General features: G+C 32.6%; 1 protein-coding gene across 1 annotated transcript; it reads right to left on the bottom strand.

Annotated features, from left to right (window-relative positions):
* Positions 1 to 2,229: 2,229 nt before the first annotated feature.
* Positions 2,230 to 15,771, bottom strand: LOC139497271 (ficolin-1-like). The gene is made up of 5 exons (XM_071285451.1): positions 15,665 to 15,771; positions 14,725 to 14,849; positions 5,503 to 5,599; positions 4,220 to 4,384; positions 2,230 to 2,857 (listed from the first exon to the last, which is right to left on the bottom strand). Exons 1-5 carry the CDS (start codon positions 15,726 to 15,728, stop codon positions 2,604 to 2,606), a joined length of 705 nt encoding a protein of 234 aa, XP_071141552.1. The 5' UTR covers positions 15,729 to 15,771; the 3' UTR covers positions 2,230 to 2,603.
* Between the last annotated feature and the right edge of the window lie 409 nt (positions 15,772 to 16,180).

Here is a 16,180-nt window from a genome sequence, read left to right as displayed (position 1 = left end):
GTATGACATTTGATATTTTCTTCGTGTAAATACATCATGTAAGAACTAATGATTTAAACACATTTATAAAATAGCCTGACCTGTTGTATAAGAGAGCCAAATGATGTCTTGTATAACTATAAAATGATGAATATATGTATTTAGTCCTGTTATCTAATACACGTGGCTATCAGTGGCGGATCCAGAATTTTTTCATAAGTGGGGGCCCACTGACTGACCTAAGAGGGGGCCCGCTCCAGTCACTCTTCAGTGATTCCCAATATAAGCAACCAAATTTTTTCCCAAAAGAGGGGATCCGGGCCCCCTGGCCCCCCCCCCCCCCTAAATCCGCCTCTGGCTATATTGCTTATCCACGTGCACATTCACGTTTGATTGTTTATTTACTTTTCATTTAAACATTTACCATTGGTCCGAATTGAACCTTTTACTTATGTTAAGTTTTATGTTTTAAATAAAGTTGCAACTTAATGAAAAAAGTTCTGCTAAACTAAAAATAAATATGCTAATGCTAAACACTGAACACTGCACTTTCCTGGATCTTGATAGCTTTATCTTTAACGGGAAGCTTAACAAAAGGGACGAAAGATACCAGAGGGACAGTCAAACTAGAAGTAGAAAAAAAAATGACAACGCCTTGGCTTAAAATGAAAAAGACAAACAGACAAACAATAGTACACAGGTCATAACATAGAAAACTAAAGAATAAGCATCATGAACCCTACCAAAAACAAGGGGTGATCTTAGGTGCTCCGTTAGGGTAAAAAGATCCTGCTCCACATGTGGCACCCGTCGTGTTGCTCATATTATAACAAATCCGGTAAATAGTCTAACTTATGTAGGTGACATTCATGAAAGGGAAGGGGATTGTAGTTACGACGTATAGAACATATCCGATACCATCCTTTAAACGGTCATTCCATAACGGTCAACCAACTCGTGATGGCGTCCGTAAAATTTATGAAGGGATGATTTCATCTTCATCATTTTAAACTCTTGGTTTAATAGCTTCCTTGTGAGCAGCAACCCTCTATCAAGAAAATCATGATAGGAAATACAAGCACGGGAATATCGTATCAATTGGGAGATATATACCCCGTATGCAGGTGCTGCAGAAATGTGGCTACTTAGAAATGCATGGAAAGTTCACATTTAGAAAGCTCAAATTTAATTAAACATTCTGTACTAAGAAAAGATAGGCAAACCTTTGAACATAACTTATTCAGTACATTTAGTTTAATAAGTTACAATATGGGTGTCAGGTCATTAAAAATAACATTTTTTAAGGAATGACTGTAATATTTTTTCTGTCTATGAAGAAATGTCATAAAAAATTTAGTGCACACTGAATAACGCGCGTAGCGGGTTATTTAACAGTGTGCACCACATTTTTTATGTTATTTCGAAGAGACAGAAAAAATATTACAGTCATTTCTTATAATTTAATTCTAAATTCAATTTTAAGCCGTAGAGAACCATGAAAAAACGCTGATGACGTCACTGTCACATGACTAAATTATGTCTCTGGGCTGATAACAAAATAACGTCAGCCAATCAGAAGACGCGTTACATCCAAAATTAAATTATTTAAAATTAAAAAAAAAAATTCTTTCATTTGATCTCTGCATTGGATATAAATACATTCATTCTAAAAAAAGTTGTTGGCATGCTATGGGTTATGTTCCTCTCATATATTTTATGATGGGATCATACAAAACCCCTAAAGGGGGAGATTGTGCTTCAATCAGTTTAATTCAGGTCTGAGGCTTGCATTTGTTAATTTTTTATTCATTGTCATATTGCTTAGTTTTCACTGTGCGTTTTGTTGTGTTTGTTTCTTCTACATTTGCTGGAGATAAAGGGGAGGTTTGCCATCTCATAATATGCAACACGACTCATTTTTGCGCCTCACCAAAGTCAGGTGCCTCTTAACATTGTTAGCCTGGTATTTGTTTTAAATTTTGGTTCATTTATAGGTTTCTGAGTTAAGTGTGACGTACATGTAATTTGTTATTTTTGAGTTACCAATAAGGATTTTATACCAGAGTCACATGTTTCTAAATGTGCAATGAGTGGTCTTTATCCGGTATTTTGAAGAAGAAAAATAAAATACAGCGCAAGTCGTATTACTATTAACCATTAAGTGATACCATTTTCCACATCTCTAAGGCATTAACATTGATTATTTACTTACACGGACAAACCAAATTGATCTGATCTGCTCAAATATTTTATTAAGGCTATATAATTTTCATATCTTTCCACACATTAGTTAATGTGAGGGTATACTTGAGATAACATAATAAAAAAAAGGAGCTGCTAGAATAATACTATAAACAGACCCTGTAGCCTTTTTTGAGCCATTATTCAAACACATAAATGGATGACAGTCGAGCAAGGATAAAATATCACAAGTTTATGATGTCATTCAAGTGCATCAAAAAGTGTGCGCCATCATATTTCACGAACAAGTTTCATTATTCTGTGGCAGAAATTCATACCATTAGAGAAATGCTGTTCAAGGAAATGTCATACTCCCAAAACCAAAAAATAGAAATATTAAAGGCATCGTTTATGTATTCTGGACTTTTCTTGTCGGACTTGGTTCAGTTCCTTTTAATCATCATTTGTGTAGTTTTGAAAGAATAATACTGATTGCGCCATGTCTTCCAAACCATCCCATCAGCATAGATATTTGTCACCCCTCCTAAGTATAATCCGTTCAGATTTGAATGACTGCATTTATTGTACCACCACGCACCTTGTCGCATTTGACCACAGTTACGACCTCCAAAAAAATCATTATCCCTATCAATGGTAGTGAATTTCATTCCGTTATGATGCTTCATCAAACTGTCGCCTAAAAAAGGAAAAAAAAACCTAATGTAGTTGACTTTTCAGCATCGACAATTAAAAAACATTATGGTAATAATAATTTTAAGGCATTCACAGATACATGTTTTCACGGTCTGACACCCTTAGACACGATAATAGTCATGGCTATCTGTAAATTTGATGAAAATTTACCTTATTCTGATATTTGTACTGAGTATGAATTTTAATCTTGATTCGAAGACCACAAATCACATAGAAAACGATATATACAATTACTAATCACCATTTGACCTACAACAATGACCAATACCAATACCATAAAGCATAATAACATGCACCAGTATGAAAAATGTGACATAAGCGTCCTATACGGATTCAATGCATGTACATGTCGATTTTAATTTATCTCGACTACAAATATCAAACATCAAAAAGAAATTAGCACAGCAGGTGTTTTGATACTTGGTAGTAGAAGAAGTCGTTCATCTTCATATTTTTCGCATTATTCGGGTCTTTCGGGGAACAGCTTTTCAAAAATCGATTTTGCGGAAAAAATTGAATGCTTGATTTATTTCGTTTTGGTTTATTTGTTCGTTCACGAATGACATATTTTCAAGTTTCTACTGTCAAAAAAGTATACAAATCAAGCATCCGTATCAAAAGGCTATGTTATAATTGTCGTTTCAAGGCAAGTCACTGTCTTGTATTATCGTGTTTCACAGCAAATGCACATATATTGAGGATAAGTGTCCGTGATGAAGTTAACAACAAATTTAACGATATTTTGTCATACAAGCGGGAGGTGTGGCTAGCCATTAACCCAGGTTAAACCAATCATTTTTCTTTAAATGTCCTGTACCGAGTCAGGAATATGGCTATATAAGGAATATTGCTATATAACAGTTCGTTTGTAAGTATGTTGCATTGTTGTTTGTTGTTTGTTGCCCTCCGTGTTCTGTTATTTTGTTGTTTTCCTCTTATAGTTGATGTGTTTCCCTCGGTTTTAGTTGGTTACCTAAACATGTTTTCTCTGAAGCGAGATGTGACTTGTGAACAACGGTATACTACTATAAGAGGAAAACAAATGAAACACCAGGTCATCTAAAGTGCAACAGAAACAAACGCCAACATACATAGAGACAAACTATTTGATAGCAAGTGCCATATTCCTGACTGTTATTTCAATTCTATTATAACGATGACAAATTTTGTATACTTTTTATTCATTGTTCATTGTTCGTACACAAAAATGAAATTAAAGTAACGTCATTGGTTGAACTTCACTTGTATAGAACATTTTAAACCAATCACAACATTTTGGTGTTTGCTTTTGAAAATATTCCCCAGAATGCTTTAGATTCTGAAACGGCGAATTCTTAAGTCATACCTGCAGTACCGCTGTATCCAGTTACTCTAAGAATGTAGTTTGTGGCTGCATCACCGACACTGAATCTGCTATACAGTGCGTATTTTGAATTACCTTCAAAATCTTCAAGGTGGACGTAAAGCTTGTAGTTTCCAGAAGATGTAAGAAGATTTATGAATCTATTTCCTGTGCAATAGTAAAATAAAACTTACGTCTCCACCGTATCAACCGATTAGTTTATTATTCTTATTCAATCATATTACTATAAAGCGTTTAAATTGTCTAATAGGTGAATTTATGGTTGTGTCATTTGATTTAGTTAACGCAAGTTGTACGCAATTACAATTTATCCGAATTGTATCAGTAAGTTAACGCAAGTTGTACGCAATTTCAATTTATCCTAATTGTATCAGGTTTTTTCCAGTTCTATAAATTTCCAAAAAAAAAAGTAGACCAAATGTCACCTAAAAGTCATCCTTGCTAGCCAAGGGTTACGATCCACTTCCCTCTTCTCCATTCTTGGAGATTGAATTTCGGAGACACAAGATTATGATTTTATTTAGTCGCAGTCGAAACTCGCTGCATCCAATCAACAATCGCCTATAACATGATCATGTGTTAATGTAGAAAGTGTATGTAAACAATTGCCATGTGCTTATTGTGCAACAACTCTTTTCATCACTAAACAAACGACTATATTTAGTGACAATTTTAATGTTTTTAATTGACCAATAGAAGTTCCTATGTATAATTCTTGCACAAATGCATGGATGTCAACGTATATTTTCGTCTCCTCTTTTACCAAGTGTGTAGATCTAGACGCTATCGTGTTTTACCTCCAAATTGAAGAGTTCAAGTGCTACCGTTGGTCAAGAATAATGTGTTCGGAATGGGCGTGACGTTATTATACCGATAGATGGCGCAACATTGTTATCACAAATGTTGGCTTAATCTGCCAAGCGTGGAGAGGAGGGAAGTGGATCGTAACCCTTGGCTACCGAAGATGCCTAAAAGTGATCACTATTAATAATTATCATAGTGATTAAGATTATAACACAATGTTCACTGCTGTAGCCCTGTTTTGATATTTTCACCAATTATTAAAGTGTGTTTGTTGTGTTCACACAATTCTATCAATATAATGGAATTTTATGCGATTATTGTACAAAATTATAATTTAAGCTAGCTATAAAAAAAGGTTAATCCACCATTTTCTACATGCTTGTACTAAGTTTCTCGAGTAGCATAAAAAAAACGAAATGAATGGGCATATTTTATTTTAATTGATTTTCATAAAAAATTACCTAACCAAAACTCAGATTTCAAATTTCCAAATCCAATCTCGTAATCACACCATCGTTTGTAAAAATCGACAGTCCCATTAATTCTGCGTTGGAAAACCTTTAAAATAAAATAAACAACATTTATGATAATGAAAATAAAGAAAATTTAGTTTAGACCTTTGCAGAGACATCTTTATTTTAATTATCGTAAAGATGTATGTTAGCTATAAAACAAGGTTAATCCATCATTTAGCTATTTATTTCTGTATCTAATTATACATATTTTTGGATAGAAGCATTCCTGATAGAGGTAACTCTTAACAAAGCACATCGCACGCAACACATTTTTTGTATGGATGTTTTTGGGAAGATGGTATGTTACGATAAGTATACAATTAGAACTGAACAACTGAAACTGTTACATCAAATTTTGTCAAAAAGTATATTTTTCAATAGTCAAAAATCATTATTTTTATAACAGTAATAGATCAAGACTGTATGCATAAAATTGAGAAAAAAAATAATGAAGAAGCTCAAAGCTAATAATGGGTTTTCAAGTCAGCCAGAAATTCATGCATCTGGATGCGGCCGTCAGTTGGCCTCTAAGCAAAAGTGTGTACTAGTTCAGCGCTAATGGATGTCACACTAATTTCCGAAACACACCATCTACCAAAATAAAAAAAATAATACTAGACTATCAAACAAGAGGCGCATTCATACAGTGGGGTTTAACAGACTTTGTAAGATCTCACCCCTTCCCTTTACCTCGGTCAATGAAGAATAAATGACTACACAGCAATGCTCACAGTAAATAACAATTGAAAGAAGTAGGAGTCCTATAGGAAACAAAAAAGGACTACTAGCCGTTACTGACATACCATCTTCAGACCTCAAATAAATAAAGGCAACAGTAGAATACCGCTGTTCAAAACTCAGCAACTCAGACAAAAAACAAAATCGGGGTAACAAACTAAAACTGATTGAACGATTATATCTACATGGACAACACTGAGAGTAAAGAAATGATGATACTGACGTGTATACTTCAATAAACAAAGACAGGAAATAAATAAAGAAAAATCAAATCTTATCAAAAGATAAAATCCCTATCAACTCACCAATGCACGATTGATACTATAAACAAAAAGTGTTCATGTAATACACGTCCAAATAAGCAGCAAATCTAGAAGAAAATCATTCAATTTTGGGCGATCATAATGTAACACGTGTTTAAACCCGATCAAAACTTGCAGATCTAGAGACGAGCATGAATTTAAAAAAAAAATTATGTATCTGCCTGAATTTATATAATATTAAGACAACATCCATTTTTTCATAAACATTTCATTCACTAATGAAGTAGGAAATTCATTCTTTTGATACATTTATATTGTTATCGATTTTATATCAGTGGCGGATCTAGGTCCAAAATGGGGGAGGGGGCAACTTTAAAATTTAAATGCATTGAAATCATGTATTTGGCAACAAACTTGCGATTTTTACGATTTTTTTAAGGGGGATTTGGGGGATACATTCTGCATTTTTTCATCAAAAATTGATCACAGCCTGTTTATTTAATTTATCAAATGATAAGATTCCTGATTTTTTTTTTGAAAAAAAATCTCGGTTGAAGTGAAATGAAAAAAATAAAGGAGTTTATACTGTAACTTACATTTACTGCTTTATGGCTATCTTAGTTTCTCAAATGTTTAGTCTTGCAAAATATAATATTTCTTTCTTGAAACCTCGTACAAGTCAGATTAAAAAAAATAACAAAAGAAACAGGCCGGTAACAACCAGCCGAATAGTTTTTCTGCATTTGTAGTCAGGTTAAGGTCCTCGGCTATCGCCTCGGACCTTGACCTGACCAGTCGTGCAGAAAAACTATTCGGCAACGGTTGTTACCGGCCTGTTTCTTTGTTACCTTTGTATTTTATCTAATACTTGTTTTGATGAGTCTTTACCTGTTTTAGTCATACATTTAGATTACGACAATACAAAAACAGGTCCGCAATTAATAATGTTCACAGTATGTTTCCATGATGATTACGGATCGTCCATAGAAATGTTATCAAAACCCAATTGAACTCATACTGACTTGCTATCAAAATCTTGGTAAGATTATCACTATAGATATCTTTGAACATGTCCAGAAATTTATCAATGAAATTTATGCTTAGATATCCAAGTCGCAAAATTATGTTATACTTGTCAAGAAACTTATGCAATGTGCAGGAATCCATTTTCTTTTCAAGAATAACAATAATTATATTGTTAAAGCCATTTTTAAAATTTGGAGTTAACTGGAATTAACTTCCTTTGTCCAGGGTTGAGGCCCCTCATGGGGGGTCCTAGTAATCACATAATCACCATTTTTTTGCCAATATAATCACATAATCATTAAATATTTGCTTATCTTTAGTAATAAAATAATCATAAACTAAAAATACAGTCCTAGGTAATCAAATAATCATGAAATATTTGGCTTAATAATCAAATAATCATTTAAAAAAACGGCCAAGTAATCACATAATTAAAAACCCCATGAGGGCCCTCAGGGTTGAAGTTGAATCAACTACAACCAATGATACGATGCAATATTAAGTTTTACTTCGAGCTGATGGATTAAAGCAATATTTGTATACACAGAAAAAAGTCCCATAAAATCTAACTTGAGGAAGACTGAAAAAATCACCATTTAAAATTCCTATGGAGATTTGCATTGAAAAGGGAGATAACTCTTGCAAAAAAGGCAGAAATATCAATAAAATTTGATACAAAATTATAACTTTACTGCTTCTATTCATCATAATGTATTGATTCTTGATTTTTTATTGGTCTTTAGAGTACAATTAACAACTTTAAAGGTGTTTTCATATCTTTTATCAAGCTATAATTTAGATTTCGTAATTCATTTGTTGACCATTTATTTAATTTTTCAACATGTCAAGGTAAAGAATCTCAAATTTAATAAAAATAATTAAGCATGTATTCTTCTTTTTGTGGTTTAAGTTTCTATAGATAAGTAAGTTCCTGAAAAATATTATAATATACAGATATAAACAATACCAAATTTTCACATTATTTTTTCAAAATGGTCACAAAGCTTCAATTTGCAATTTCTTTAATGAAAAATGCACGAAAAAAATAAAACTACCCATAACACTTCGGTCTTGTACATTACATGAGCAGAAGATTATATAATTTAGTTAAATACAAACTTATAACCCCATCAAAGTATCATACTTTACATAAATATCAAGAAAAACAACCAAAAACTGACCAAAAAAGACTCATTTTTGTAAGAGTTATCTCCCCTTCCAATGTTAATTTCCATAGGAAATTAAAAATGCTGATTTTGAGTTTTCCTCAAGTTAGATTTTATGGGACTTTTTTCTGTGTATATAAAGGGCATAATGCTATAGATTAGAACTAAAACATTTTCTGTTGCAATTAGTTTGAGGTTAAATCTTAGTTTGACTGGACTAGTAATGAGATGATGAGGCAAAGTGGTATTTTACGGTAAAATAATCAAAAACTTTGAACAGACCCAAAATCATCAAGTATAAGCATGTCAGGGGAAAAGTGTAAAATTGACTTTAAAGGGAAGTCCGTTAAATAGTGAAATAAAAAAAATGTAAGAAATAAAAATCCAAATTATTCGTAAGATGCAAGTAAATAGTCTGGAAGATAAGCTTCTGTTTAATAAGTTTCATAACAATCAATGACGATTTTCAAATGAATCATGTAAAAGAAGTTTAATCCCAGACTCTCGGAACATGTTAAATGTAAAAAACTGTTACATCTGTTTGTTTTGATCACACATTGTTGTCAACCTAAAGGAATTCTATGCGACTGTCATAAAACTAAGAGGTTAAGCTTAGCCTAGCTATATAACCAGGTTTAATCTACATAAGAAAATGACTGTAGCCAATTAGGAATATGACGGTTGTATCCATTTATAAATGCGTAAAATCTTTTGATTCTGTGATTTATAACATACTTTCAGTTTTGTATTTCCCTTTGAGTTCGCTTCTTTGTTTTTTTACTCTATACTGAAAATGAAATGATTTTTTAAAGTTTGCTTCTTACATTATTTGTTAATAATAAAAAAATAATTTCGAAGAGGTTTATAAACGTTTATAGAGTTGATAAAGTTATTGTTGATGTGTAACACACTTTCTCTTATGATTGCAGCCTGTTATCTGTGTTTTTCATGAATAGATATTTCTCGTATCACATAGCACGGAGTGTGATTCGAAAAAAGATGATACTAAAATCTGCGTTCATTTGAATGTCTTATCAACATCATAAGACGATATTACGGCATTTCCATCGGTTACTCGTTATGTCATTGATTACTTTCAAAGGTTAAGACGATGTACATTTCGTCCATTCTGCATTAGTTGTGAAATCTATAATTAACTCCTGACTGTATTTATTTGTTAAGTGTAAACAATACTAAGTCTAATTTAGTATATGTAATACGAAAACATGATGTATTTTGGTCATAACTGAGCTTCTGTCTAAAACTGCTAAAGATCCATGAAGGTTTGAAAAAGTTACTGCTCATATAAGATGTTAAAATCACTGGGGTAAAGCTGATGACCGTAACTGCATTCACGGTCATCCCAAGATGTCGGATGAAAAATTAGGTCAGTTTCTGTATTGTCTGTTAAAGTGTTTCTATATCATTTTCTTTACAAATCATACATTGAAACGATGTTAATATATAAAAGAATCACTCGAAAATCACTAATTACTTCTGAGAAATGTGCATGAAACGGGAAATTCGATTTGAAAAAATCGCCAAGATGACCGTAAATCACAATCGAGATGACCGTAACAGAATCAGCGATTCATAACAAGGCTGACCGTAACTGCTTTTAAGATGACCGTAATTTGTAAATGATGACCGTAACTTTTAAAGGATGACCCTCAATTCTAAGAAATATTTTATATAACTATCTTTTTGTATCAAATGATTAATCGTGTTGGTATACACATATTAATATGAAAGTTTTATCCTATAGGTAGAAGAAAATAAGACGTGCAAAGATTACCATATGTATCTTTTTTACAGTGGAGGTTTCAATTTTTAAAATGAATTTGCCAAAAGACATGCGGTGCACAGCCTTCAACTGCTCGACAAAAGATTTTTTTTTGTTTCTGGGATTCCTTTTAATGACATATAATAATACACATTTTTAAAAATGCCAAAAAATTGCATGTACACCCATTGATATTATATCGTCTTTCATTTTGTCGTGCAAATAAAATAACAGAAATATTTTGAAAATATCATTCGAATAATCTAGTGAAGGTGAGCTCCAGCAAAGTAGATCCTTAAAATAGAATTGTACGAAAAGCGTATCACAAGGCGGAACATTGTCAATTTGTATATATACAGAAATGTTATTCATACAGTCAGGATTCTACTTCTTCAAAATTATCTCCCCATTACGCCAGTTCATGCTCACAGTCGTAGAAATGGAAGCCATTGTAGGGATGACGCTCTGCCAATTTTGCTCTTGAAAGCTGATAAATTTATCCACATAGCACCATTACGATCGATCGTTATATGTCAGTTATATTTTAAAATACAAATGTACCTACTAGTATTAGCTAATGAGCATTAGTTAATGATCTTGTCTGCATTGATTCAAATTAGGCAGCAACCATTTGATTTTCTGGGGGGGGGGGGGGGGGGGGGGGGGCTATGGTTTTTTTTTCTGGACAAATTATTATATAATCTGTTATCATTCTATTTTTTTCGTGACAAGTCGAAAACAATTTTTTTCTTTCAATTTTAGCATTACATATAGTGGCAGCTGAGGGTGAAACAAACATTTTTTTTTTCTCAGGATCGAAAACAATTTATTTTTTTCTCCAAAAACTGGAAACAAACTTTTTTTTCCAAAAAAAAACATAGCACCCCCCCCCCCCCCCCCCCTAGAAAATCAAATGGTTGCTGCCTTAAAATTTTGTCTGTTTGGATGTCAGATGGAATTTTTGAAAATTCTTAAGCATTTAAAAAAATTCTAATTAAATATTTCGTGGAAGGGCAGACTAAACATTTTCAGTGGTTGAAGATTATAAACCCTAGTTATCACACACACATTTTCATCATCCAAATTAAAAGACTGTCGTCAAGTACTTTTAGAAAAAATAGCTATTCGAACACACCTACTCTGTTTTTGTGATTCATTAGATAGGTATCTCAATTGACCCATATATTTCATCTTTTCGTACTGTCATTTTTTTACGTTATAAAGTCAACCTGTAGCTTTGATATATAATAATGATAGAATCTGAAGCGAGATGCTATATAAAATACTCTTGCTTTGTACGTTTTAAAGACAAAATATACACCCCAAACATGCCCTAACATAAAAAGGTGCACTCAATTTTTCTCTTTTCGATACAATCGTTACCTGTTTTGGGGAATATTTTCTTGATTCACATAATGGAAGGGCAGACACGAAAATTTCTGAACTAAAAGATTGATATGTTCTCCGTCCGTGATAAAAACAAATCGGAGGTTATGCATTTTCTACATCCAACTTATAGATACTATATATAAAAAAGAAGATGTGGTATTATTGCCAATGAGACAGCTATCCAGAAAAGACCAAAATGACACAAACATTAACAACTATAGGTAACCGTAAGGCCTTCAACAATGAGCAAAGCCCATACCGCATAGTCAGCTATAAAAGGCCCCGATAAGAACCATGTCGTCGACTTGATATCTTATTGTTTTGCATTACTATGTAATAGATACATTGAAAACTTATGAAAATGGTGTTTTTAAAATAAGAAAATTGTCGTTTTATTTGTTTCTATTAACTTTTTGAAATTTTGTTACTATATCAAACATTACAGTTAACTTTTATCGCTTTCTCGATAAACACAGAGCTTCGATTCTCTTGCTCTATTTCAAAAGTGTTTCCGCCTGCATATATCTGCTTCCTCTGGACCCATACACATGGGCTCGATTACCAAATATTCGTATGTATTATTAATGTTTTTAATGCTCCATTTATTGGCATTATGTTTTTCTGGTCTGTGCGTACGTTCGTCCGTTCGTCTGTTTGTTTGTCCGTTTGTCCAGCTTCAAGTTAAATAAAATTGAAACTTAGTACACATTTTCCCTATGGAATGATCTTTTTAATTCAAATGCCAAATTACAGTTTTATCCCATTTTCATAGTCCACTAAACATAGAAAATGATATTGTAGATGAGGCATCCGTGTACTAGGCCTAAGGGACACATTCATGTTTCTTCAAATTTTCGTCGTATCGCTGTAAATTTGTGTTAAAATTTTAACGTCGATATCAATAAATATTTCATTGTTTACGAGAAATATGCAATTTACTATCATTGTTATAAATCCTAAATATGGCCAATTATATTATAGTTTAAAAAAAGAAATTTATGAAACATATTTATATCCGCTAACCGAGTCCCTATTGAGATCGACAAACTCAACAAAAAAAGATTTGAATACAATACGGATATTTCTTAGAATTGATGGTCATCCTATAAAAGTTACGGTCGTCCTATATAAATTACAGTCAGTCTTTACAAATTACGGTCATCCTTTACAAGTTACGGTCATCTTTTTACCAATCACGGTCATCCTTGTTTTATGTTACGGTCATCTTGAAAATATTTTGATTATGATTTACGGTCATCTTAACGATTTTTTCAAATCGAATTTCCCGTTTCATGCACATTTCTCGGAAGTAATTAGTGATTTTCGAGTGATTCTTTTATAAATTTACATCGTTTCAATGTATGATTTGTAAAGAAAATGATATAGAAACACTTTAACAGACAATAAAGAAACTGACCTATTTTTTCATCCGACATCTTGGGATGACCGTGAATGCAGTTACGGTCATCAGCTTTGCCCCAGTGAAAATACGGAACAATGAAAATAAACATTTTTTAAATTTTGCTCTGGATACTGTATTTTGGTCATGTACAATCTTCTGTTCAAATTTAATGGAATTATGTAATTGTTTGATGAATTTATTGGTGTCTAAAAACATTTACAGCAGGAAACATAAAAGTTTATGCCGCCGATTCTGAGGGTTCAAAGGATAGAAAAAAGCAAAACATTAACTACAGAAGTAATAAACTCGTCATTATTACTTTTTATTCAACAATAACGCCTGTTTTTGATTCGATAATCTTGTGCAGTTCTTTTTTGACAAAAACTGATCTTTATTTAGCTCGCTTGACAAAGTGAACAGTTTTTATACGACCGCAACATTTTTCACGTCGATGTCGTTGTCAGTGTTGTCCGAAGACAAATGGTTTCCGGATAATAACTTTTAAATGTATAAGTAAATGGAAGTCAATTAAATTTTATATTAAGTGAGGGGCCAAAACAGGGCCAAAAAGAAGCGTTTTTGTAGTCTTAGTATTAGAGGCAAACGAAGGGGGAACAAGGGTTTTTCTAGTTAAAGGACAATTTAGACAATTTTAAAGCAGTGTAAGGGAGATAATCCAATTCCAATTAAAATTTTAAGAATACTGTTAAATATATGTTGATTACTTGATTACCTCCCTTACACTTATAATCCCTTATAATTGAAAATTATTTTAAAGGAAGTGATAATTGTTCTGAGATGTGTCGCTGTAAATTTACTTTTAGAAGTTGCTGCTAATTAGTATTGTTTTTAACCGTGACTGTAAGTTATTTTATATTTTAATACTTTATGATGTATTTAAATGAGTAGTTATTGTTGTCATGTTAATTGGAAACTTGAATTGAGATTCTTTTTGGAATAAGGGTTTGGAGGAGGTGAAAAAAAATGAGGAGGGGTGGGGGGTAACATTTTTCCGATTTCAGAAATTAAAAAGAATTTTTATTCAAATGTTTTTTATTAGGGGATTTATATTCAACATCATAGTGTATTGCTAAAAAAAATTAAGTTCATAAGACCACATTTATTCTGTGTCAGAAACCTTTGCTGTGTCAACTATTTAATCACAATCCAAATTCAGACCTGTATCAATCTTGAATGTTGTGTCCATTCTTGCCCCAACTGTTCATGGTTCGACCTCTGTGGTCGTATAAAACTGCGCCCTGCGGAGCATCTGGTTTAAACTAGAGTACACTACTCATTGACATCTGCATTCTGGACGAAAGAAATAGTAAACAAAATACAGAATAACTATTTTTTCAGTACAATAAATATTAACATCTTCACCACGTTAACGACACTTACTGTCCATCCGAATCCTGCTGTATCCATGTCACAGTAAACACCAAACTTTTCAGTTGTTGGATATATTGCATATACCCCTGATTCACTTCCTGGTGGAAGATCACTGCAATCACGTGGGCGAAGTTCTGAAAAAAATATAAGAATATAGATTTGTTAATTTAGTCGTTGTCGTTGTTATATCGACTTTGTGTTTTTTTTTTTATGAATTATGCCGTCATTTTTTTTCGTTTGAATGGTTTTGAGACCTTTTACAGCTGACTATACGGGTATGGGTTTTTATCATCGAAGGCCGTATAGTAATCTATAGTTGTTAATTTCTATGTCATTTGGGCTACGATGGAGTGTTATCTTATTGGGCTATCATACACATTAAGGCATCAAAAACATGCATAGGACACTGTATACAATGTTAAAAGTCTAACACTAACACGCATTCTGCACATAGAACTCCATACAGGCCATATGTAATACGAAAATATAAAACACATTTACATTTACATTGTTACATTTTCTAGTTAATCGTTATAACCCCCCACATTGATTAGTGAACTGACAAATTTCACATATTGTTTGGCATATATAAAGATAAAAGTTGCATGTGACTTCCACGGTAAAAAAAAAAATATTTCTGAAATATACTTTGTTGAGCCATCATTTATGTCTTTATCCAAATATTGGTGACCTATGTTTCGTGTGTTCTGTCAAAACGAAATAGTTAAATACTCATGATAATGAAGCCTGAATATAACAACGTTAACCACAAAAAAAAAAACAACTGGTAAGTTGAACTACATCCCGTTAGAGCCGTTGGTCAGCTGTGTGAAAAAGACACTTTCACTCCGCAATAAATATGAAAGGTAAACACATTTAACGCCATTAATGACACATTGTTAACTGATTTCCTTGTGTAAAAGGTTGTGCCATGATATACTAAACTTACGTGTGTAGCTATCAGGTGAGTGCATAGGTAATGCCACACAATAGTAACCTATTTCCTTTGTCATGCATGCCTGATAAATATTACAGCTGTTACCATTGCATTGTCCAGCAAGTTTCTGAAATTTAAAGAACAAACATTACATAAGCATGGAAATTCAGCCTTTTAATTATTCTAATTTCTATACCAGGTGTACGATATTATCAGCTCCGACGAATATTATTACTCTTCAGTATAACAGAAGCAGTCCCAGTGTTCTCAATAAACTTATACGTTGGAAATTGACTTTCGACTTTGAATGCACCTTTTGTATCATTTAAATAAAAAGTTCGCGGAAACGTATTAGTTTTGCGTTTGTTTAGTGTTGATACGTCTTGTTTGTGATCTATATCGGATTGACTTCGTGGACTGCATTTTGGAGATGTGTCTTTTGAAAGAGTTGCATTTAAGCTTTAATTTTTTTTCTCTTATCTTCATTCATACTTATTTCAGTAATCTGCTTCTTCTCAAATGTGTGTC

Source organism: Mytilus edulis, chromosome 12 (assembly GCF_963676685.1).
Source record: "Mytilus edulis chromosome 12, xbMytEdul2.2, whole genome shotgun sequence".
NCBI lineage: Eukaryota > Metazoa > Mollusca > Bivalvia > Mytilida > Mytilidae > Mytilus > Mytilus edulis.
Note: the sequence above shows the minus strand (reverse complement) of the source record. Positions and strands in the feature narration are given on the sequence as shown.